This window comes from Brienomyrus brachyistius, chromosome 13 (genome assembly GCF_023856365.1).
Source record: "Brienomyrus brachyistius isolate T26 chromosome 13, BBRACH_0.4, whole genome shotgun sequence".
Lineage (NCBI taxonomy): Eukaryota > Metazoa > Chordata > Actinopteri > Osteoglossiformes > Mormyridae > Brienomyrus > Brienomyrus brachyistius.
The window spans coordinates 8897290-8921337 of NC_064545.1; the positions used below are offsets into that span (position 1 = coordinate 8897290).

A 24048-nucleotide genomic window follows, 5' to 3' on the forward strand; every position below is an offset into this window, starting at 1 on the left:
CCTCAGCAACTCCAGGGACTGACCTGGCTAATGGCGCTTTCTCAAAAAATGTAAGTGTCTGTTAAATAAATGTGAAAAGAATGTGAGATGCAGGGGGAAGGGGGCAGAGAGGCGAGAGTGGGGGGGACAATAGGGTGTGTTTCTGCAGTGTCAGCACTGCCCAGCAGCTCCGTGGCGATTTGGGCACTGGAATCCAAGTGCGCGACAAAGAGAGCCGGTATGGGAGCCCCCTTAGCCTGAGTGCATGTCCTGCTTAAACGCCCTTCACCTCCTCCTCGTCCTTCCTCAGGATGAAGGGGCCCGAGCGTCTCCCTCTGCAGCCGCTAACCACAGAGCCCCTGTAAGCGGGCGCAGGGAAGACCCCGCAGCAGTGCTTGGGACGCTGCAGTGAGGGCAGTGTGCAGGAGCGTGCGTGAGGAGCTTAGCGAGACACGGGCCCTGCGTGCGCCTACCTGCCCTCACAGGGGCCCTGAGAGGTGCCGGCAGGGTAGCGGGACGCGATCCCTCGCAGATCACAGCAGGGCTTTTCAGCTGCGGGTAAAAATATCACACCACGGCAGTGAAGGGGTTCGCGCACAGATATTTCCGGAAACTGCTTATGCAGATATGCTTTTTTTATTGATGGAAACATTTAAGCAAAAAGGCAGGCTGTATTTTTACCTGTTTCTCTAAAACTAGCTGTCTGAGGAGAAAACCTAAGAGGTGAATTGTCTGTTTATCGCTGTTAGAGCACTGCAACATCACTGGAGTGTATTCTGGCTCTGGGTGTTATGGATGTGAACCTGATGTGATTCTCATAATCTCCATTCAGCTGCCGTGTGTTTCCCCTGGTCAGGATTCAGGGGGGGGGCTTGGCACACACTGGATGCCTGCCAGTCCATCGCAGTGCACACACGACGTAATACACTGCAGGCAATTTATAGACACATGTGTGACTGATTGTAATGCCCCCCCCCCCCCCCACGAGCAGAGGCCTGGAGGTATCACTTGCCCACTGACACCACCCTTGTAAAATATCATGATGTCAATAAATGATATGAAATTAAATTGTCACTAACAGCAGATAGTCGGTCATTAGCATCAAATTCTGTACAGACACAATCGAATTGTTAATATGTGTTTTAAGATGGTGTAATTGGGTATAATGTGGTATAATTTCATTGATGGAAAAACCCGTTGAAAGGGAGAACGTGGTAGATGTCAGTTGAGCGATAACGGGAGTGGACCTTGTGTTATGGGAACTTTTAAGTCAGCGACGTCTTTCTGTCCACTGATACCTTCTGTCTCTTCTGGGTTTTGTTGCTATTTTTGTTTTTGCGTGAGTCTTAAGCTTTTGACTGACATTTAAACATTCTAGTCATTTTTAAAAAGATTAAAAAGTCCCATAAACATTAATTTGTGAAAAGGATGAGGGGGAGTCTGTATACAGACCGTCACACTCTTCCTCATTTTATAGTCTTATTAACTAGTAAAGTTAATCTCAAGTAATGTATTTTTACTTTACTAAGGCACTGTATACAGAAAGACACTAAAACACTGGTCAATAATCTTAAATGACCAACGCATCACAATAATACCCAGTTGTACCATCTTAAAACATATATGAAAAATGTCATTGGAACTGTACAGAATCTGATGATAATTCCTGCAATTTCCGGTTAATCTGAGGAGAGACGCACACTATGACACCATGGAATATAAGACAGAAAAACTCTGATAAATCAAGTTAATGACTCTGAGGTTGAGGGTTAAATGTAAGTAGCTTAATTAATAATGAAGTGACAATTAGGCACGTGTCCTAGTTATCTGCCTGCACACCTGAAGGGGATATGGGGGGAGGGGCACTCTGGGGGGGGGGGGGGGGGGGGGCATCCGTATCAGTATTTCTCAAACAAGAGGTGGGAGTATTATTATTATTAGGTGTAAAAATCAAGGAGCAGGATTAGTGGTTTACAGTTTTTTAATTAAAGCCAGCAGTACAGTTAGGGCTGCATCTCCCCCCCCAGGATCAATAGTAAATAAAATCTTATCTTTATTTACCAAAGGTGATAGGACAGCTAAAATACACAAGGAGGACTCACTCAAGGTAAGCAGCAGGATGTGAGACTTTATGGGGGGAGGGGGCAACAGAGTCCTTCTCTACCACAGCAGGAACAAGAAATGGGCGGGGCTGGCACCTGGTCAGTCAGCTGACCCTGGGGAGGGGGTGTGATTGGGCCTCAGTCAGCTGACCCTGGGGAGGGGGTGTGATTGGGCCTCAGTCAGCTGACCCTGGGGAGGGGGTGTGATTGGGCCTCAGTCAGCTGACCCTGGGGAGGGGGTGTGATTGGGCCTCAGTTAGCTAAGCCTGAGAAGGGGCCATATGTGATGTGCCTGGGACTGCTTTCTCAAAAGCTGTACCAGTGCTCCTGCCTGGAAGGCGAGGATAGCCCCTGCCAGCCGGCTGGGAATTTCGGGGAAACTCTGCCCACAGGACCCATAGAGTATGATCTGTGAGAGGGAGTGAGGGAGCCGTATGAGGGGGTGGTGTGATGACGATGATTAATACAGGACACACCTCCATACAGTGCTCAGTTGGATGAGGTCAGCGAACGTCAGCATCATCATTCAGTCTCATGCTAATAATGTCTGTGTCTAATAAATTATAACGCTTTGCATGGGCTGAGTGTCTCACTCAGTGTACGTGTCCCTTTTGTACAGTAATCATAGTGACATGTTTTTACTGTGAAATTACCTAATATTAATCACGGCAGATTCAAATCATAAATTATGATGATTCCTCATATTTAATGTAAAAGTAAAACAATGATAATTGGTTGGTATTGCTGCGTGACATGCAGATCTTTAAACAGAGTGAAGTGACAACTGTATATATATATATATATATATATATATATATATATATATATATATATATATATATAATTTATATTTAATAATTTAATATATTTATATTTATTATTATTACTTTTAAACCTCAGGTAAACTGTGCTCTGCTCTTGTTTAATGATCAGGACGGTTCATGCTTCCATTAAATGGAAGAGGGAATGTTTGCTGGTGTTCATTATCACATACATTGTCTTATTAACCATTATGTTGGGGTCTGTTAAGATAGATCATGTAGTGTAGTGTCAGATGGATAGTTTGTCTGTGTGTGAGCTTGAGAGTGCTGCCTCACCTCCTCTCCGTGTCCTTGCCATCTGTAGGGTGCAAACTGTAGGGCGTAGGATGTAGAGTGTAAAATCTGGGGTGTAAACTGTAGGGTGTAGGATGTAGAGTGTAAAATCTGGGGTGTAAACTGTAGGGTGTAGGATGTAGAGTGTAAAATCTGGGGTGTAAACTGCATGGTATAGAATGTAGGGGCAAACTGCACGGTGTGTCTCTGCCTGCCGCAGTGATTCACAGCTGAATGGATTCATGAAAGGCAGGGTCAAAACTGCAGGGTATAAAATGTAGGGATGGAGAGGGTGGGGTGAAGGGTTCCCCCAGGTTACAGCTGGGGGGCGCCTTTAGCGTGGTGCTTTTCCTGGTGTGTCGGATGGTGTTCTTCTTTAAGGGTCTTCTCTCTGGATTTCTGGTGCAGTGGATCCTGAAGCCCTGTGCTTTGAAGGATAGATTAGTTCCTATTAGGCTGCTTCTGGAAAGGGGTGATAGGCTTGTCATGTGACCTGCGGCATTTCACATAGAATAAAGTCACGTAGTTCATTAAAATCCGGCTTAAGTGTTAAAATGAGAAATGCTTCCCCCCACCCATATCCTGTGGAGTGTAGTTTAGCAGGCAGTCGCTAGCCTTGATTACCTGCTCTTAATGTTATTTTTATTATTAGACGGTATAAAGCGCAGTGCCATCTCCCTGCTTTCCTTCTGGGCATGACAGGTGCATTCAGCACAGAGCTGTGGTTATTTTTGCATCAGCAGCAGAGTGGTATCAGGAAACCTTCCAGCTGTGGCCCCTGCTAATTTGTTCTGTGCTTCAAGTTTGCTGAGGAAACAGCAGAGCTTGCTTGGTGTTTGCCAGATGAAGATGCGTGCCACCCAGAGTGGGGAGGAAACCTGCCTTAATGGGAAAAGAGCTGGTTGAGGTCAGACTCTGTCAGGAACAGGAGCTGGTTGAGGTCTGACTCTGTCAGGAACAGGAGCTGGTGGAGGTCTGACTCTGTCAGGAACAGGACTTAGTGGAGGTCTGACTCTGTCAGGAACAGGAGCTGGTTGAGGTCTGACTCTGTCAGGAACAGGAGCTAGTGGAGGTCTGACTCTGTCAGGAACAGGACTTGGTGGAGGTCTGACTCTGTCAGGAACAGGAGCTGGTTGAGGTCTGACTCTGTCAGGAACAGGAGCTAGTGGAGGTCTGACTCTGTCAGGAACAGGACTTGGTTGAGGTCAGACTCTGTCAGGAACAGGAGCTGGTTGAGGTCTGACTCTGTCAGGAACAGGAGCTGGTGGAGGTCTGACTCTGTCAGGAACAGGACTTGGTGGAGGTCTGACTCTGTCAGGAACAGGAGCTGGTTGAGGTCTGACTCTGTCAGGAACAGGAGCTAGTGGAGGTCTGACTCTGTCAGGAACAGGACTTGGTGGAGGTCTGACTCTGTCAGGAACAGGAGCTGGTTGAGGTCTGACTCTGTCAGGAACAGGAATTGGTGGAGGTCTGACTCTGTCAGGAACAGGAGCTGGTTGAGGTCTGACTCTGTGAGGAACAGGAATTGGTGGAGGTCTGACTCTGTCAGGAACAGGAGCTGGTTATGTCAGACTCCATAAGGAACAGGGGCTGGTTGAGGTTAGAGTCTGGGTCTTTGTACAGACTAAGACCCAACCTGATGCCAGCTCTTTTTCTCTGTTGTGCACATATAGGTGATGGAAGTTGGGGTTTTTGGATTAGCTTGGTGTTTAGCTGCTGCTGAGTGTGACCTTGAGATACTGAGATACTGAGTGGTTTTATGGTGCCGCACACCACAGAACTGAGACCACCGCATAACCCCCCCAGAGGCCAGCAGACCACAGACCACATGGCCCGCGGTCCTCGGCGGGGGAGTCAGAGATGTGAATCAAATCCCCCCCCTCCCTAACTTGTACGTGCAGGCTCCTCTGCTCTGAGCCCTGTGGTTTCTGGGCCTGGAGGCCTCAAGGAATTGACCCCCCCCGGCCCCTTTGAAGAGGATGCTGGTGTGGTTGTAGGACATAATCAGATGGGGGTACATCTCCTTTAGGGCTTGCTACAGTGGGGGGGGGGGGCAGGAAGCATTCTGAGGAGATTAGGGGCTTTGAGTGAACATGTGGGATTTGAGGTTGTCCTTTTACAGGAAGTGTCGTGCTGAACTTCCTGTTTCCAGCAATGACGTCATCCGCATCCGCAGGGCCCCGGTGTCTCTGTATGTAACACGGTAATCAAAGTACATTTAACACTCATAAACTAGCTGGGATCTGCAAGGAGCGACATGAGTAGGAGGGGGGTGAGGCCACTGCATCTAGGGTGAGTGAGAGGCAGGCCTGCTGGGGGGGGGGGGGGTGTATGAGGCCTTCTACCGGTAGGACTCCTCATAGACTTCAGTCAGACCACAGATCAAATCGAGGCATGAAAACACACATTTCAAAGCTGGCTGTGATTTTGAGGAGAGAGCAGGGCGGTGTGGGGCCTGTTGGAACAGGGGTCTGTGTGTGTGTGTGTGTGTGTGTGAGAGAGTGTGAGGGAGAGGAAGGGAGATGTGCAAGTCCAGCGTGACCCTCGAAGTTCACCACCGCATCCCCCTGTCAGAACATCCCGAGACATCTTCACCTTAACCAAGCTAAAACAACACCCCTTTATGTCACACCGCGAGTCATTTAGTGCCCAATACGTGGCTGATCTGCCCCCCCCTCATCTTTTGCCGTGAGACAGGACGTCTCCTACGGCCCTGTCTCTCTCGTTAGAGTGTGACCCGAGGCGGTGGATCGTAGCGGCGACCTTAACGTGGCTAATTAACTCGGTGAGTCAGTCTGCAGCTGTGCATCGCCTGTGTGACACGGCCAAGGTTACCCCTGCGAAGGCGACAGCGCTGCGTCCCTGCGCTCAAAGCGCAGTAACCTCCGGAAGGGTCCCGCTGCGTCTGCCTGAGGGCATTAATGCCCACACAGGCCCTGTCCACCTCTGCACCCGCAGGAAAACCCTGCTGGCTAATGAGGGCCCCGGTGGTTCTGTGCACAGGTCACAGTGTACAGACCACCAAAACGGTATCATGAGGCAGTGTCTGCGCTTCCGGTCCCAGTTCAGGACCTTCTGCTCTTTTCTTTCTTTCTGTCAGGGTCCCTCTCCTTTCCAGCTATTTAGCATAATATTATGACCAAAACACAAATTAGATTAATTTTTAAAAATCAATGGAACATTAAAGGACACAGCATTTATATTGAGCGTTAAAAATGTATTCTTATTTACTTTGGTTCCCTAAATAATGCAAGCACCCACACACATGATGTGTTCATTATATATATATATGGAGTAGCGCTGCATTAGGGATTAACGGTGTAGCAATGGTATCCTTCCAGTGTGCACTTGCACCTCCCTCGTGCTGCGTTTTTTTCTTCTGAGACAGGGTGGGGATATTTAATAGATTTCATGTGGAAGAGAAGCGGTCAGACTGAGCTGTGAGGTTATCAGGGACGCTGCCTGCCTCTCTGCCTAATCAACTGATCATAATCAGCGCCTAACCCCCGTGCTCCGGGGGCTTGACACACCTCTGGCTTGTCAGACCTGGCAAGTGCCCTGAGTCGAACCCCGGATGTTCGGATGACATTAGAGTAACATGATCTTAACGATGCTGCCGTCGGACGTATAAATGATAAACATTCACGCATCCATCCTGCAGACATTTATCCTGCCCAGCCTGCCACGGACTGCGTATGGTCAAGGCTGTTCCAAAAGAAAATTACTGTGCTCATTACAGTTACAGTAACAGCGCACACACATCAAACTGCAGTCCCCAGGCTTTTCTGACGGTGAAAGTATAGCAATATGTTTGTCGTTGCATATTCACTCAGACTGTCCCTGTGTTAATGTTACGTGTGAATCAGATGTGTCTCCCACCCAACCACCCACAGCAGACAGTAATATCGCTGCTCTGGCTCACCAGTGACAGTCAAAGTGAGGTTTCCTGTGTCTATCACTTGTGTGTGAGACACTCAATCTTTCCACTGACCCTCTCTGCATTCAGAGAGGTGCTGCTTGTATCACCGCTTCCCATCTGAACTCATACGTGGCTCTTTGCTGAGCTGGTGGGGAGGGCAGCAATGTAGAATTTGTGAGGCACAGATTAAAGCTTAATTACTGTGGATCAGGCTACGTGCCATTGAAAGGAGACAGCTTCAGTATCACACGGGGTCTGGGAGCTCTTTGGCGCCCCCCGCAGGGCGAGAGCCCTCCCTGCCTTCCCCATGTGCCATTTCACCCACCTCTCTACGGTACCACTCAGTACTGCTTATCAGATCTAAGTGCAAATAATAAGTGAATTATAATTCTGAGAGTCTGCCTGTATTCTTTGGATATTTATCGCTTTGGTACGAAGGTCTCACATCAACATGAGGTTTCTATAGCCGTGGGATTGACACACACGTGCACACACATCCTCACACCCCTCTTGCACCCCTTCTCGCCGCTACTGTCTGAGGTGTGGTACACGACCCTACCACACCCTGGCTGTGGATACGCAGACATAATGCTGCCCAAAGCTGGTTAAAATCCTCAGCTGCCTTATTGTACATTAAATGTAAATTGAAAATGTTAAAGTGCACATATTTCTGTCAATTTTTCATTTTAAAATCTGTAAATTTTTTGGTGTTTTCCAGTATGTTGCAGTACTCTTAAATGAAATAAGTATCCAAATCAAGTGTAATTGTTTAGGTAGATGGACGGAATCACTTTAATTCTAGATTAAGTTAAATTCTTATTGGGATCTGTGTGTTTCTGTGTGCCTTTAAAAAGAGAAACAAAGATGCACATTAATACAATGTAATGCACTGTGAAACATTGTGATGCATTGCAATGCACTGTGATGCATTTTGATGCAATGCAGTGTACTGTGATGCATTTCAATGCCAGGCGACGCACTGTGATGCATTTTCATGCAGTATGATGTGCTGCAAGGATGCAATGCACTGGACTGTAAGGCACTCTGAATGCACTGCAATGCAGTGTGATGGACGGCGATGCAGTGCTATGCACTATAATGCACTGCAATGCAGCGGTATGCACTGTGATGCTTTGCGATGCTCTGCGATTGGTCCTCCTAAGATTCTGGCCGTCCCCCCACCGCCCACATGTCCCCATAAATGCAACCTCCTCCTCCGGCACTCGGGGTTAGCGTGGACCCAACGCGCAATGCTGCGGAGGCCCCGGGCCAAGATGCCACGCTTCACAGGAAACCGGGCAGCATGGGCTGGGCTAATTCCCAGAAAAGCAATGAGCTGCAGGCGAGTCTCCCCAGGGTGTCTCTGTGTCCCAGTATCACACCAAGAGCCCGCAGCCACTCGCCGAGTCTCCCCTGTGCTCTTTCTGCATGCATGCAGAAAAGAAAAATAATAATGAACGCTGCCTGTATGCAACCCCTTAAATAAGCAGCGCGGAGCAATGCAGAGGCCTAGGATGCGCCACCTTGGAGCTTCCGGAAGCGGCCCCCTGACAGCACGCGGGCGGCTCGTGGGCTAATTGGATCCCCCGTTAATGGCGGAGAGGCAGCGGCGTCAGCACATCTGTGTGGCGGCGGGCCGCCAGGATGCAGCGTGATACTGAAACCGGCGCTAATGCGCGGACGTTATTTATTCATTAAGAGCAGCAGCCGGCCCCCACATGTGCACATCCGCCCACCCCAGCCCCCTCCACCCTTGGCCATCTGGGGGCGGAGACGCTTTTATGCTGCGTGTCTGGGGGTGGTGGACGATAGCCCGGTGCTCTTTGCTTGATTATGGCTTCAGTTCGCTGTGGCTGAAGCATGCAAATGTTACTTCACCGTTATTTAAAGGTGCTCAAATTGCCCTGCTGTCAGCAGATGTCTCCCTTTAATGTAATGATGTGATGCCTTTAGTGGAATAGGAAGGGGGGGCTTTCTCTGTGGCCACCATGGGAGGGGGGGACATCGGGAAGCGGGCGGGCAGCTTATGTATCTCTCGGAGATCGTGTGCAGGGTGTGGACGTCCCCTTGGGCGGGGTGTGGGTGCCTTGCAGGGTGGGGTGCAGGTACCTTGCTGGGTTGGTTGCGGGTATCATGTCAGGTGAGGTGCGGGTGCCAGGTCGGTTGGGGTGCAGGTACCTTGCTGGGTTGGTTGCGGGTGTCATGTCAGGTGAGGTGCGGGTCATGTGTGGCATGCATTTATGTAATTTGTACATCTATTGTTTAACATCAAATGAAACAAAGGTCAGGTATATAATATGGAATTAATCAAACAATAAATATGTTTTCTTGGGTGAAATTACATTATGTAGCTTTAAAAGTTGAAGTATTGAGTGTAGTTAGAAGATATAATTAAAGCACGTAGTACAGCCTAAGGAGTTATACCAAATGTACGCCTATTCTCGAATCATATTTAATCATACAAACATAATACACAAAAAAGGTGATTTAAAAAACTAGAATAAATTAATTTTCCATATTTATTGCTTTATGTTTATTTTATATAGTATCTGTCACGTTGCTGTTTGTCTGAATACTTTCTTTTTCCTAACATTTGATCCCAGAGGATGTTGCAGATGATGAAGTTGCAGAAAGGCTCGTACCCCTGGCCTTCAGGTCCAGCTGGGGCGTGGAGGGCGTCTAGGGGGCTGGGAGAGAATAAAAACCGAGCTGTAATGACAGTGTTAGCCATGACCCCCGGTGTCTCACGGACGGCACAGGCAGCATGTCGGGGGAAGCGTTTGACATCCCCTTATAAATCACAGCACCCGAGCCCCTCTCGCTCTCCGGGGCCTGCATGTTCTCCCTCGTGCTGCTCTGGCTCTGTCTGCCATGAACAATGAGTAAATTGCAAAGGCCACACACTTCAGAAGGTTCCAGAAAATGCACCCGGGCCGCGTTGCTGGCAGGCTCTGTATCCAGCCGCCAGGACTCCTTGCACGTTTGTTTGGTTCCAGCCCTTACGGGGAGACATGCAATTTCCTATCGGTAGGGCGCTGACCGGCAAGGTCCGCACGGGCGGGCTCCCACTGCCCCAGGAGGAGGTGGCCACAGTTCCACACGTTCCTGATTCATGCATTCCCGATCCACGCTTCGCATTTACTGCTAAAGAAAGAGAGGCTTGTTCTCTAAAAGGTTTGGGGGTAGATCAATACGGGGACATTATTAAGGGAGAGGACATGAGAAGTGCCGGCCGGGAGTCCGAGTGCGAGCTGCCCATTCTCATTTCTGTGCTTCCGATGTTCGTTTGTGGGCTTTCCCAATTTGTGAGCTTCTCACTTGTTTGTGAGAGTCCCGTGTTCATTGTGAGCTCCCTGTGCTCGTTTGTGAGCTTCGTCACATGTCCGTACATGTTCGTCTGTATGTCCTCAGATCAGCACATGCTGATCCTGGGTGACCTCCACTCAATGTTATTGTTGTTCCATCTCTTTGTATTGCCCTCTGAGTGTGTCCCCCAAGAGAATACCCTGAGCCTGCCCCCTAAGCGTGACCCTGAATATGTACTCGAACCTGTCCTCTGAGCTTGTCCTCTGAGTGTGTTCCTCCAGGCTGTTGCCTGAGCCTGTCCCCTGAGTGTGTACCCCCAGCCTGCTGCCTGAGCCTGTCCCCTGAGTGTGTCCCCCCCGCCTGCTTCCTGAGCCTGTCCCCTGAGTGTGTCCCCCCCGCCTGCTGCCTGAGCCTGTCCCCTGAGTGTGTCCCCCCCAGCCTGCTGCCTGAGCCTTTATCTTTAGTGTGTACCCCCAGCCTGCTTCCTGAGCCTGTCCCCTGAGTGTGTACCCCCCGCCTGCTTCCTGAGCCTGTCCCCTGAGTGTGTCCCCCCCGCCTGCTGCCTGAGCCTGTCCCCTGAGTGTGTCCCCCCCGCCTGCTGCCTGAGCCTTTATCTTTAGTGTGTACCCCCAGCCTGCTTCCTGAGCCTGTCCCCTGAGTGTGTACCCCCCGCCTGCTTCCTGAGCCTGTCCCCTGAGTGTGTCCCCCCCGCCTGCTGCCTGAGCCTGTCCCCTGAGTGTGTCCCCCCCGCCTGCTGCCTGAGCCTTTATCTTTAGTGTGTACCCCCAGCCTGCTTCCTGAGCCTGTCCCCTGAGTGTGTACCCCCAGCCTGCTGCCTGAGCCTGTCCCCTGAGTGTGTCCCCCCAGCCTGCTGCCTGAGCCTGTCCCCTGAGTGTGTCCCCCCAGCCTGCTGCCTGAGCCTGTCCCCTGAGTGTGTCCCCCCAGCCTGCTGCCTGAGCCTGTCCCCCGAGTGTGTCCACCCTGCCTGCTTCCTGAGCCTGTCCCCCGAGTGTGTCCTCCCCGCCTGCTTCCTGAGCCTGTCCCCTGAGTGTGTCCACCCTGCCTGCTGCCTGAGCCTGTCCCCCGAGTGTGTCCTCCCCGCCTGCTTCCTGAGCCTGTCCCCTGAGTGTGTCCACCCTGCCTGCTGCCTGAGCCTGTCCCCCGAGTGTGTCCTCCCCGCCTGCTTCCTGAGCCTGTCCCCTGAGTGTGTCCACCCTGCCTGCTGCCTGAGCCTGTCCCCTGAGTGTGTCCCCCCGGCTTGCTTCCTGAGCCTGTCCCCTGAGTGTGTCCCCCCAGCCTGCTTCCTGAGCCTGTCCCCTGAGTGTGTCCCCCCAGCCTGCTTCCTGAGCCTGTCCCCTGAGTGTGTCCCCCAGTCTCCTATGTGGGTCCCCTGACTGTGTTCCCTGAATGTATCTGTCCCATTGTGTGGATCATATCTCTTCCCTCATCTCCTTTTTATCCTCATATCTCTGACCTTCATGTTCTGTCTGCTTGAGCACTGACCTTCTCCAGCCTAGTGACCCCTCCGCCCCCCACACAGTCCCTGAACATTTAAAAAATCATTTCCACTGTTGCTAAAGCAGAGGCAGAATCAGCCCTCGGAGCCCGTGCCGGACCGCGGGGCCTTCCCGGGGGGGCCATGGGTTCGTACCGTTCCTCAATCGTGAGCCGTGGGCCCTTGGCCACAGGCCAAAGCAGTCACCGTGGTGATGCGTCTGGGATTAAGGGCGCTGACATTCACGCCATCCCATAATGAGTAGCATGGGCATTTTTTTAAGGGTGCCTTATTTTGCAGCTAAATGCTTGCTTCCACCCTGCTGCTGACATCATGGGGCAGATGTAAGGACTGTATTTATGCTTTTTTTACCTTTATTTCGCAAATGTAGCACACAGACAGGCAGAGGTGGATGTGTGAAGTTTCCATAGAACTGATTCTCACCAGGCCTAACTGGGCCTCACTGGGCTGGCCTTGTCTCACTGTACCTCACTGGGCTGACTTTGTCTCACTGCACCTCACTGAGTCTGACTGGGTCTCACTGTGCCTGACCCGGTCTCACTGTGCCTCATCGGGTCTGACGGTTTCGCAGTGACCTCCGTGTGTCGGCAGGGTGACCTCCATCCAGGCTGTCACCTGCAATCTTTCTCCATGCAGTCCGTCACTCTGCTTTCTTTCTAACATTTTACCATGTTCCTGTTAGAAATTTACTCGGTTTCTGTCGCACCGATGTGGAAACTGTGAGTTTCTGGTGTTATCTTCACTGTGCTACCTGGAAACGAGCCGTTGCATCTGACAAAACACCCCTCCCTGCCATGACAGAAGACAAGGCCCGACTCCCCACTTTTGTTCAAATTTTCTGATTCACATATTATTATAAAAATATGAAATATACCAGCTCCTGTGCATGTTATTATGATGTTTGTAAAGCAGTGAGCAGGATGTGAGGATGCGAGCACAGATTCAGGGCCGGGTGGCACGTCTGCGGAGGGTCCTGGCTGATCAGGGGCAAATTGCTGCTTCTGCCTCCATCCATCCATCCATTGCACATGGCGTTCACCGTGGTCATGGCGTTATTGACCACAGCTGAGAATAAGTAACCAGTAGACCGTGTCTGTCTGTCTGTCTGTCTGTCTGTCAACGTGACATTTACCTGAACCAAATACTGAATTGAATTTATTTTATTTTTGTGTAGTGCTTGTCAAAACAGTGTCATCCCAAGGTGGTCTTGTAATGCATTACTACATCATTTATGCAGAATAATACAAAAACCTGGAAAAAGGACATGCAGTGTTTTACTGCAGCTGTGGGTCACCATTGTCATTTCAGTGTTTCTCGGTCTGTCCAGTCCTGCCTGTCTATCCTGTCTGTGTGTGTGTCTGTCTGTACTGACTGTGTCTGTCTGTACTGACTGTGCCTGTCTGTCAGTCTGTACTGACTGTGTCTGTCTGTACTGACTGTGTCTTCTGTCAGTCTGTACTGACTGTGTCTGTCCGTCCGTCCTGGCTGTGTCTGTCTGTCTGTCCTAACTCAGAGTGTTTACTTGCATATCTGTTGGTTTGTCTGTGTTTCTCTTTGTCAGTCAGTGTGCCTTTGTCTGTCTGTCTGTCTGTCTGTCACATGCTTGTCTGATTCCATGACCCTCATCCCCTCTCTATCATGCACTGAGCACCAGATTTCTCACTGGGCCCTCCTCACTTCCAGTGCATTACCGCGGTCACAGCCACCCTGACAGCAAAGCAGAGCAGTGCAGTGGGATGGCTATCTGCCTGGATCCCCCCTCCCCCCCCAGATTCCCCCCCCCCCTCAGAAAGCAGCTGGACCCCCAGCCCTTGTTATTGTGACTTGTGTAATCCGAAGTAATGAGCTCCATCAGATATCGGTAATAGCTATAAAAACGTACGTCAAGAGCGATGCTAACATCTGTGCTATTCTGACAGCAATGCCATTTGGCAGCATCACTAAAACAGCTCGTAAAAATCTGAAATAAATGCTGTCTTATCATTTTTCTAACAAGCCACGTCTCAAGCTGTATATTTTGAGAAGCTGTTAGCGAAGCTGTGCATTCAGTGAAGCCATTAGCCCCCTGTCCGGAGGTTGGAGCACCCTCTGAGAGCTCAGACCTCAGGAATCGGAATTAAGACGCACAACCCGACTGTCCATAAGTTACGGTTTTGGCTTCACAAACTGAGCTGGTTTTCTGAGGGAAAGAATCCAACTGCCTACCAGGAAAAACCTCACGTGAGAAACCAGAGACACAGATGAAGGCTGTATATCACTGTGGCCACTGATAGCCGCCTTAAACCCGCAGAGTAAAACCCAGGGTTGGCAGGGTGACGCCAGGCCCTGCTTCCTCAAAGATGCGCGTCGCTTTGCGTAAAGTGTCGGCCGAATAAATAAAATGTCATTTCAAAAGCTGCATACGATCCTCCGTCCTGTTAATATTAGCGGAGAGACTGAATGAGCGTGATGCTCAGCAAATAGCCGTTAGCGTGTCAGTTTCAGGGTTAGATGCCAGTTAAGGGATGGCGGTGAAAATGCGCAGCATCTCGGCAGCCGAGGGTCCGATCCAAGCTGCGCTTTAATTAATGCGTTGGACGTGAGTGAATGTGAGTCCTGAGCCGGCATTATGCCGATTCACTGTGCAGATCATTCCAGAGAGTGGAAGCTGAACAAATGTTACTGGAGTCGGGTGTGGTCATATGACCTGTTTGCAGATCACTCCATGACAGGAACTTGAAATTATTTTTGAATATTGAATGCCTTTTTGCATTGTGGAAATTAAAAAAAAAAAGACTTGAAACATCACATACATATTTTAGATAAATACATACACAGTTTATACGGTGCATGAGAATGGTGAGCTAGCGTCTCCCTATCTTTCTCCTGGTGATGATGTCACGTGAAATGGAGGCTTCCACTACTGCGTGATCCCCCCCCCCCCCTTTCTGCAATCACCGTTGCTGTGATCTGTCTTGATCCATGATCGCTCGACGGGATGCTTGGAATCACAGCTCTGAGCACGCGTTCTGCGTTCAGGGACATATGCCCTCTGTGGAACTGCCACGTAACGCCACCTACCGGTCTGGATCTGAAGCGGCAGAGGGACGTAGGGGAGCCTGGAGCGTCCATTCATGCACCTATCATGGGGCTTTCAGAGGACCTTCAGGGATGGACTCTCCACAATATGCCTTTCACTCTCTGTCTGCCTTTCCTCGAAAGGAAATGGGCTTTTCCTGTGGAAAAAGGGCATTCAGGTGAAATTACTTCCTTTCCGGCCCTCCGAGGGAAACCGCGCTCCAGTTATCTTCACAAACAGCACTGAGCACGACAAGCACATCAAAGTCCTGGGGGCTTGGATTCAGCTTAGAGCGGAGTAGGACTCCGAATATCCTGTGTCTGACTGGACCTGCGTGTTTGTACAGGAAGTGAGGCAGATGGTCGTACCTCGAAAGCGCCTGTGTGAGTACAGGAAGTGAGGCAGATGGTGTGCTCTTATCTGTCATGGGGTCCTCCTACACCAGAGTGTGGACAGCTCTGATAAAGGCCTCCGGAGTCCTATACACATGGTGAGAAGATGAAAGCTATCAGAACGCCACCTCCACTGCCTTTCCATCCATAACCTCGCCTGTGACCTGGTGATCTCCAGCTTAGCTGGGTGAAAAGCTTCCGAGAGTTTCTCAAACATCACGCGCTCATTAGCCCGACTCAATCTGTGTTCATTTTTTTTTTTTTTTGTACAGCGAATACGTTGGCAAGATTATGGAAAATACCAGTATAAAGAAAACAGCTGAGGTGCTATTAGGGTGTTTCATGCACCAGGATGCGTAAAATACTAATGAAGGAGAATCCAGGGGACCGTACAGAGGCACGTGTTTTACCTACATGTCCCTGGGACACTGCGCGAGTAACCTTAACACCTAAATGCCGCACGAAATCGGCGCTCACAGGCAGAGAAACTATGCAGCCATGATAATTAATGATGAATATGGTGGGATGTTTGTTTCCCATAGTTCCACAGCATCCTAGCCCCGTTCTGAGCACCGAGGCCTTTGCCAGCGCTGGCAGTCGTTACGGAAGCTACTGGCTGCGTCGGCAGCACTTGTCACTCTGCCCTCACCTTCAGTGAGCCCCAAGCTGAACTGTTTCCCTGCTCATTTCCAGCCTGTTTTCTAGTAACCCGTGGGCGAAGTGTAATGAGGCCCCCGCTCTGTGTCTCAGAGTGTTGGTGTTATAACAGAAGCGAAAGTGCTTTTCCTTCAGCATCAAACACACACCAAAAATGAAACCTGCTGTTTTCTCAAAGTTGTAAATGACATCTGTCTCTATATTGTCTCTCAGCTGTCCCTGAATTAACTCAGACCTGTCTCTGTAATGTCTCAGAGGTACCTCCGAATTGTCTATGTGCTGCCTTTGAAATTGGCTCAGAGTTTAGCCTCATGCTTTCTTGTGGCCTTGCAAAAATGTGTTTTTTTTTTTTCAAGATCTGAATAAGAGAAATAGGAGGTGAATTGTTCTGACTATGGTTCTGGTTCTGTCCTCCATCTGTGAGGGATCTGTGATATTGTGATCACCCACGCTTTAGGCACATGATAAAGCAGATCTTCTAGGGGAATACTTTATAAATGAAACCTTTGTTGTAACTCTTTGTCTTTGCATGAACAATTTATGCATGAAGAACTTATAGTTAAAGACAACACAGAGGAAACCTGGTTTTGTTTCAACAAATCCTTTGAAAGCTTGTTAACACCGGGTTTGGTAAGAAGAACCTCTCCATCCCTCTAAAAAGAGACTACCCCTCCTGCTTAAGGAGAGACTACCCCTCCTGCTTAAGGAGAGACTACCCCTCCTGCTTAAGGAGAGACTACCCCTCCTGTTTAAGGAGAGACTACCCCTCCTGCTTAAGGAGAGACTACCCTTCCTGTTTAAGGAGATACTACCCCTCCTGTTTAAGGAGAGACTACTCCTCCTGTTTAAGGAGAGACTACCCCTTCTGCTTAAGGAAAGACTACCCCTCCTCCTTAAGGAGAAACTACTCCTCCTGTTTAATCAGAGACTATCCCTGTCCTACAGTATGCCTCTCTGTCCTGTCCACTGTCCCACACAAATAAAGGGTGACATTTCTGCCGTTCTGAGCAGCTTTTTGGTGCCCAGCTACCCCCACCCCCCCCCCCCCCCCCCGCATGGCTGCTTTCTTTGCGGTAGCCACGTAGTGCTGTTTCAGCAGGATGGCGTTGTGTTTGAATGAGGCCGCACAGCGTCAGTAATAATCAGAGCAGGGGTTAGGGATGCCCTCGTATTAATATACAGCCAGCATGGGGTCGGTGAGGGCCCTCACCAGCCTGATCCACTCTGCCCCTCCCCCAGCCGCCCACACTGCGGGTCCTGCATTGAGTGTGGGCACACGGGCTGACAGTAAATATTAAAGCAGCGTTAGGCGTATCATCGCGGCTTTAACTCTCTTCTCCTTCCTTTTATGTTTGCGGGGAACCAATTTACAGATTGAACTCATGTTTAAAGAAATGAGGTTCCCATCGGAGAGGAATCGATGCAGGAGGGTCGCAGGTGACACTGTGCTGGCCGCACGCCTGGGGAGCCCAGTGAGCCTGGGGGGCGGGGGGGGGGGGTGCTCATGCGTGTCACAAGCTTTGAAGTGTATTAGCAGCAATGGTGGATGTGTGCCTCTCTGGTTCAGCGCGCACTGCACACACCTTACTCACTGCAGCTCAGAAAGGCTCAGAAAGGAAAGGTGAAACAGCAGAAAAATGAGCAGATCATTATGTTCAAGCATTTGGGCAGTTTTCACTCTCCAGAGTCATCTAGGTCATGTCGGTTTGAGCTTTCAGAGCAGACCAAGCTAAACAGCCAGGTGAAGAGTTCGGTGAGAGATTTCATATGCGAAGAGAGAGTTTAGACAGATCAGAATTAGCCACCCACATGTCTGCCAGCTTGGTCCACAGGAAAGAGTGACCCCTACTGGTGCACTTAACTCACTTCCTGCTTTAGGCCTACTAAGGTCAATATGAGGGATGTGACTTTGCTACGTACAAGAAGCCATTCACAGTGAATGATAGCTTTCAGAAAAAGGTGATAATGAGTTTTTGCATCTAGCTAATGAAGATGAGCATCCGTCATTCAACATCAGGAAAATGTCAGCGCTGATTGTGTTAAACCCATCTGCAATATTAATACTGAATAATCACAAACTTTAAAAAGAGTTTTAGCCTGTTTATTGAGTAATGTTTACATCGCGTGGATTTTGGATGTACGGTACTGTGCAAACGTCTTAAGCAGGCATTTCTCTGGACAAATAATTGTGTTTGCATGTACATCCAACGAGTCGCCCCAGTGCACAGAGTCCCATGATCAGGGACAACGCCTGAGAAATTAAATCCACACCTTTGTCATCCTCATTGTCAATCTCTCACTCTCCCCCTTCATGTCTGTATTTTTAATTTTGCGAAGCGTTACTTTTGACCTCAAAATGACCGGCTTTCGTGCTACGTGACAATTGAAAATGGCCACGCGACACCAACACCTACATCAATGTGACTCTGTTTTCTGTTTCTGTTTCCTGCTTTTAAAACCTTTTTCTTTCTCACGGGGCTCTTCTGTAGCGCAGACACACATTCAGCCGTTGGTCTCATCTTTGTTGGGATTCACCCGGAGACACGTACAGTCAGCTCTGTAAATGCACCTCCCTGTGACTGGTGCATTTATCAGATGCCATCCTTAAATAAGGAAATAAACACCCCCCCACCTTTGGAGAGCTCCATACCCCAGACATTCTGCTATTTGACGCTCTTTGATAAATAAATCTAGGTGGTTTATAAGGAGGTTCTCACTGATTTTCAGCTCGCAACAGCCTGATTCCTCCCTGTGAAGGTTTGTCCCGTTCGCCACCCACAGCCTAGGATGTGTTATCGGGATTACCGGAGGATAACGGTTACTAATCCTTGACATGAGTTTGTTTGCTAAATCGGTGTTTAATAGCCTTAACCCATTTGAGTGATAGAATCTCGATTGTGTACAAATTTAATTCAGATTAAGCAACATTTCCACACTTTCCTGGCAGCAATAAATGTGAAACATTTTACGATGAATATATTCTTGTCTGAAAAGAGAAATGTTGTTTTATTATAAATGCATATTTTGAGAAGTAGATGTGTTCATCTTGCTTAAAATTTAATGTCAGTATCTGCTACTGCTATCAAGCCATTCCTCATTCAGATGCTCTATGCAGACTGAAATTGAAGCAACATTGTTTTGCTACAGTAGCCAAAAACTGGATTTTGTATAAATTACCCATAATACAGTGCTGTTTTACATATTTAACTACAAGACGTTGATCTGTAGTAGCCCTTAGCAAAATGCTTCTCTTTTTCTGCCCCCCTGAATAAAATATGTTATATATGTCACTGAGTAAAAGCACCACTTTGAAGACAAACAAGTGAAAGTAAACAACACAACAGACAGGACGGAAAATGGTGGTAACCGCAGTCAGTATTATGGGCTACAGTATACTGGATTCCATAAAGCTCTACAGTCTGCGACAGAATGTGTAAAGCCCCACCTCCCAGTTGCACATTTTACAGTCAGGGTGAGGACTGTAGCCCCCTGATAAATATTGATTTTAATGTAAAACATTTATAGGACACTTGGGTAGGTTTTTATTGCAGTAATAATGGGAGGCTATTTTATATAGTTGTGAGCGAGGTGATAACAGTGGTGAAGATTATGTAGATAGAAGAAAAAAGTATAAAAATTGTAATAACAAAAAAAAAACATTTTTTTTTGTGCACTCAGCTCCATTTAGCCATTTGCCCTACAAGTCTGTGAGACATTTACCGGAATGAAGCCCCCGCCTCATCCTTTTCTGAGACACAGACAGCAACATGCAGACTTCTTCCCCTTCTTCAGAAAAACACAGTTGCTATAATTTAATTTAGCAGTCATTTCACAGTTGGCATGCAGGAATGGAAGAGAGAATTCAAAATTAATTTTAAAACAATCAGTCAGTAATAAACATGCATTTTGGCTTGTTCCAAATACATACATTTACATGCATCTTAGCAGAATAAAACAGTTGATCAATGTTTTTAAAATTCAGAATTTTTATACGTGTTGTTTTCATGTCTGCCCGATAAATCTGACCCATTTCTGTCAGCCATTTCTGCTGGTTCCAAACTGCTGTGAGAAATACACACTAATTGTGATAGCACAGACAAACCGTACACACTAATTGTGATAGCACAGAGAAACCGTACACACTAATTGTGATAGCACAGACAAACCGTACACACTAATTGTGATAGCACAGACAAACCGTACACACTAATTGTGATAGCACAGAGAAACCGTACACACTAATTGTGATAGCACAGACAAACCGTACACACTAATTGTGATAGCACAGAGAAAACGTACACACTAATTGTGATAGCACAGAGAAAACGTACACACGAATTCTGATAGCACAGAGAAACTTTACACACTAAGTATGATAGAACAGACAAACCGTACACACTGTCTGATAGCACAGAGAAACTGTACACAAAGTCTGATAGCACAGAGAAACTTTACACACTAAGTCTGATAGAACAGACGAACGGTACACACTGCCTGATAGCACAGAAAAACTATACACAAAGTCTGATAGCACAGAGAAACTTTACACATTAAGTCTGATAGACCAGATGAACGGTACACACTGCCTGATAGCACAGAGAAACCAAACACACTAAATCTAATAGCAGAGTACTGTAAATGGTTTATTAGGTACCCTACAGAGAAGCAGGTAGAAGCCCCTTTTGCCCCTGACTCCATGGGCTGAGAAGTCTTGCTGTTTCTGTAGCCCTCTGCTGTCCTGAGCTGTTCCGAGGCTAACCTGCCTTTCTCCTGTGACTTCTTTCAATAACAGGATGTTTTCACTCTCAGCAATGCATTCTCTTCATCACACCACTTTCTGCTACCTCTGGACACTGCAGTGTGTGAGAGTGCAGGAAAGTGGCAGTTTCTGAGTTGCTGGCCCCACTATGCTTGGTACCAACGATCACACCACATTCAGAATCACCCAGATCACGCGCCTTAGCGGCTCTAATGTTACGTTAACGTTCCCCCCCCCCCGTCTGTGTGATTCTGTATATATGCAGCTACAGCTGCAAGATTGACCGTTTGTGTCAGCAAGCAGGTCTACCTAATAAACTGGCCACTCAGTGAGTGTGTAACGTTATTATACAGTAAGACTATAAATGAATGGTGTGAATTACCTTTGGCTACACCCACCATTAATCTGTCCTAATGCGTTTGAGCGTGAGTTTTTGAAAGAAGAGCCCCTCCTTTTATTGAAAATACTAAGGAGATAATTATTACAGCCTTTAATGTTCCCAATCTAATTGAGACATTCATTCGAGTTAAAAGTCCTGCTGGGTAATATTTATAGCAGCTATTTAATTTACAAGGCAATCAATTGGAATATCTCAGTACAGTTTTCATCCCGCCTGTGATGTCAAGCAGAAGGAGGTTCGGTCTGTAGCAGGTTTCCCACGTAAAAACGCAGGGGCACTGGGAGGGCAGTTATGGGATGGTTTGACGAAAGATGATTCCCGAGAGTCTGTGTCATTCTAACATGAGGTCGGCCTGTGGCTCTGCATCTCTGCTAAAGCTGAAATTATTAATATTGCCTGAACTGGCCAACAGAGTATTCAGCTGCTTAGTATCTGTTTCTCCTAGGAACTAGCAGTGATAGTTTTGATAACGTTTTGCTCAGCATGGAGGAGGAACAGGCTACTTTTGCAAGCGAGCCCTACAGTTTTATTGTGATTTTCTTTTTTTTTTTTGTGATGTTGAATCTTTTCTTTTTTCTAAGTTTCAGGAAGACCACCGCGGTCTGATTAGCGCTCATTTCATAAGTGCTGCTAATGTGTGGCAAGTGTTAGCCTTAACATGAACTGTGAGCAGGACTGTAAGCTGCGAGCGTGAGCACAAGAATGAGCACGGGCATGAGCGCGAGTGTAAATATTTGCATGAATGTCGGCACAAGCATTGGTGTCGCAAGCATCTTCAGCAGTGTGAGCAAGAGTGCACGCGCGGACCGATTGTGAACACGACTGTGAATGCCGGCGTGAGCGTGAGTTTGAGTGTGAGCGTAAGCGTGATTCAGAATCACACCTCTGCTGGAGCCATTGCCCCAGTTCCCTGCGGCCTGACCTCAGAAAGGCACCCGGCCCTATTAATAACTGCATGAGTCTGAAACGATACTATGAATCAGAATAATTTGCATGCGGAAAGCAGCAGAATTAGCTCAGGCAGTGGATATATTGAGCAGTGAGGCACGGAAACAGAACAAATGGTTAGGTGACGTGGAGGTTGTGCATTTATTGAGGAGGAACACCTCAGTACAGGTGAGGTGATGTGGGGGTGTGTTCGTAGAGGGGACACACTCCAAGGCGTAGGGGAGCTCATAGGGGAGGAGAGCTTAGAACTCTCACACACTCAGCTACTGCTCAATTGTGTTTCAACATGCACACAAGAGACGAGTGTCTGGTGGGCGTGACTTTCTCAGCACCTCCTGCAGGCTCTGGGTCTCCGCCTGAGGGTAGTGACCCCCATCAGCCGTTTAAACACCATCCCGATATATTTTAGATGCATCCAGATTTTTCTGAGAGCAATTCCTCCCCCGGTGTCCCTGCAACAGACTCTATTTGCCGAAGCATCATCTTCCAGTCCAGCTTCCTCTCTCCCTGCATTTCAAGCCAGTGCTTACGATCTCTGCGCCCGTTTCACCACGTGGCGAGTTGAAAGCAGAGCCCAGGACTTTCTGCACATCACTATCCGCCGTCATTATTAATGATATGAAAGTCCGCTTGCAGGTCGATTTTCCCAAGAACTATTTTCCGTAGATTCATCAAATACAGCTGAAGTAGTTTAGCGAGTTTCTAAATGCCGCTGCTGTTTACTCCGCAGAGATGTCCTGCTTGAGGACCTCCTTCAGTTTTTAGCTCTGTCACTTGTGTGTTTCAGAGTATGTGTATCGTATGAATAAGCAGTGAGATCGACATTATGACATCTCCGCGATTCTGCTAGTGTCCTGGTGATTAGCACACTAACTACAACGGAAAGCAGTGACATTTATTTGATGAAGCCATTTTTAAATATGGGTTTTACTCTGAGGCTGATTATCTTCTGCTTGTGAGTTTCAGTTTGTGATTATGAAAGCACAGCGCAGAGAGCTTGGAATTGTGCAGCAATGTTATTACTTAAGCTTATATGAACAATGATGCATTGTTTAAAGACGCATAATATACTAACGATCAATTGAGGTGCCTTTGTGAGTGTTATAGATGAGTGTAGTGAGATTTGTGAGCAGGTATTCTGCCATGCAGCAGCTCCTTGGAGTTTAGCTGTATGATGTGAGATTAAATCACAATGTGTCCTCTGTAACCTGATGTGTGGGGACAGTTGGCATCCTCTGTACCCCACGTTGTGGGTACAGTTGGCATCCTTTTTACCCAGAGGTATGGGGACAGCCTGTGTCCTCTGTACCCCGCAGTGTGGGGACAGCCTGTGTCCTCTGTACAGGGGGAATGTATAGGAGAAGAATACAGGGCATGTGTACAGGAGGAGCATAAGGAGATGTGTACAGGAGAAGAGAATATGAGGGGCATACAGGAGATGTGTACAGGGGGAGTATGTGGGAGATGTGTACGAGTGGAGTGCATAGGAGGAACAAACAGGAGATGTGCACAAGAGGAGCATATAGGAGATATGTAAAGGAGGAACATGCAGGGGATGAGTACAGGGAAAGAGTATAGGAGAAGCATACAGGAGATGTGTAGCATCACTGCCTACTGAACATCTGATCATACTTTTCAGTAGATCCTCTGTGATCCCAGCAGATCCCTGATAACCATATACCCACGTGTCATACGCCGTGGAGGCAGGGGGACTGATGTGAGCCCCCTCTCCAGGGATAAAGAGCCCAACGTCCCTGCGGTAGGGAATGGAGTGGTTTCACTTTTTCCAGCTTTCTGGAAGAAAGCTGTAAATTCACACAAAGGCCTGCCTGCCTGCCGGCCCAGTGTGATGACATCAGCGAGAGGAAACAGGCTACAAGAGGGGCCCGTTTGGATCATACTCACTCCTCAGTCTGCT

The 24048-nt window shown here is 48.3% G+C and overlaps 2 protein-coding genes across 2 annotated transcripts in view; both read left to right on the plus strand.

Moving 5' to 3' along the window:
* LOC125706899 (transcription factor Maf-like) overlaps positions 1 to 24048 on the plus strand; it is a 75054-nt gene that overhangs the window by 18662 nt on the left and 32344 nt on the right. The gene's annotated exons all lie outside the window — the stretch shown is intronic.
* LOC125706785 (keratin-associated protein 4-7-like) lies at positions 10313 to 11794 on the plus strand. The gene is made up of 3 exons (XM_048973605.1): positions 10313 to 10382; positions 10682 to 10867; positions 11190 to 11794. The coding sequence occupies exons 1-3, from the start codon at positions 10313 to 10315 to the stop codon at positions 11792 to 11794; spliced, it is 861 nt and encodes a 286-aa protein (XP_048829562.1).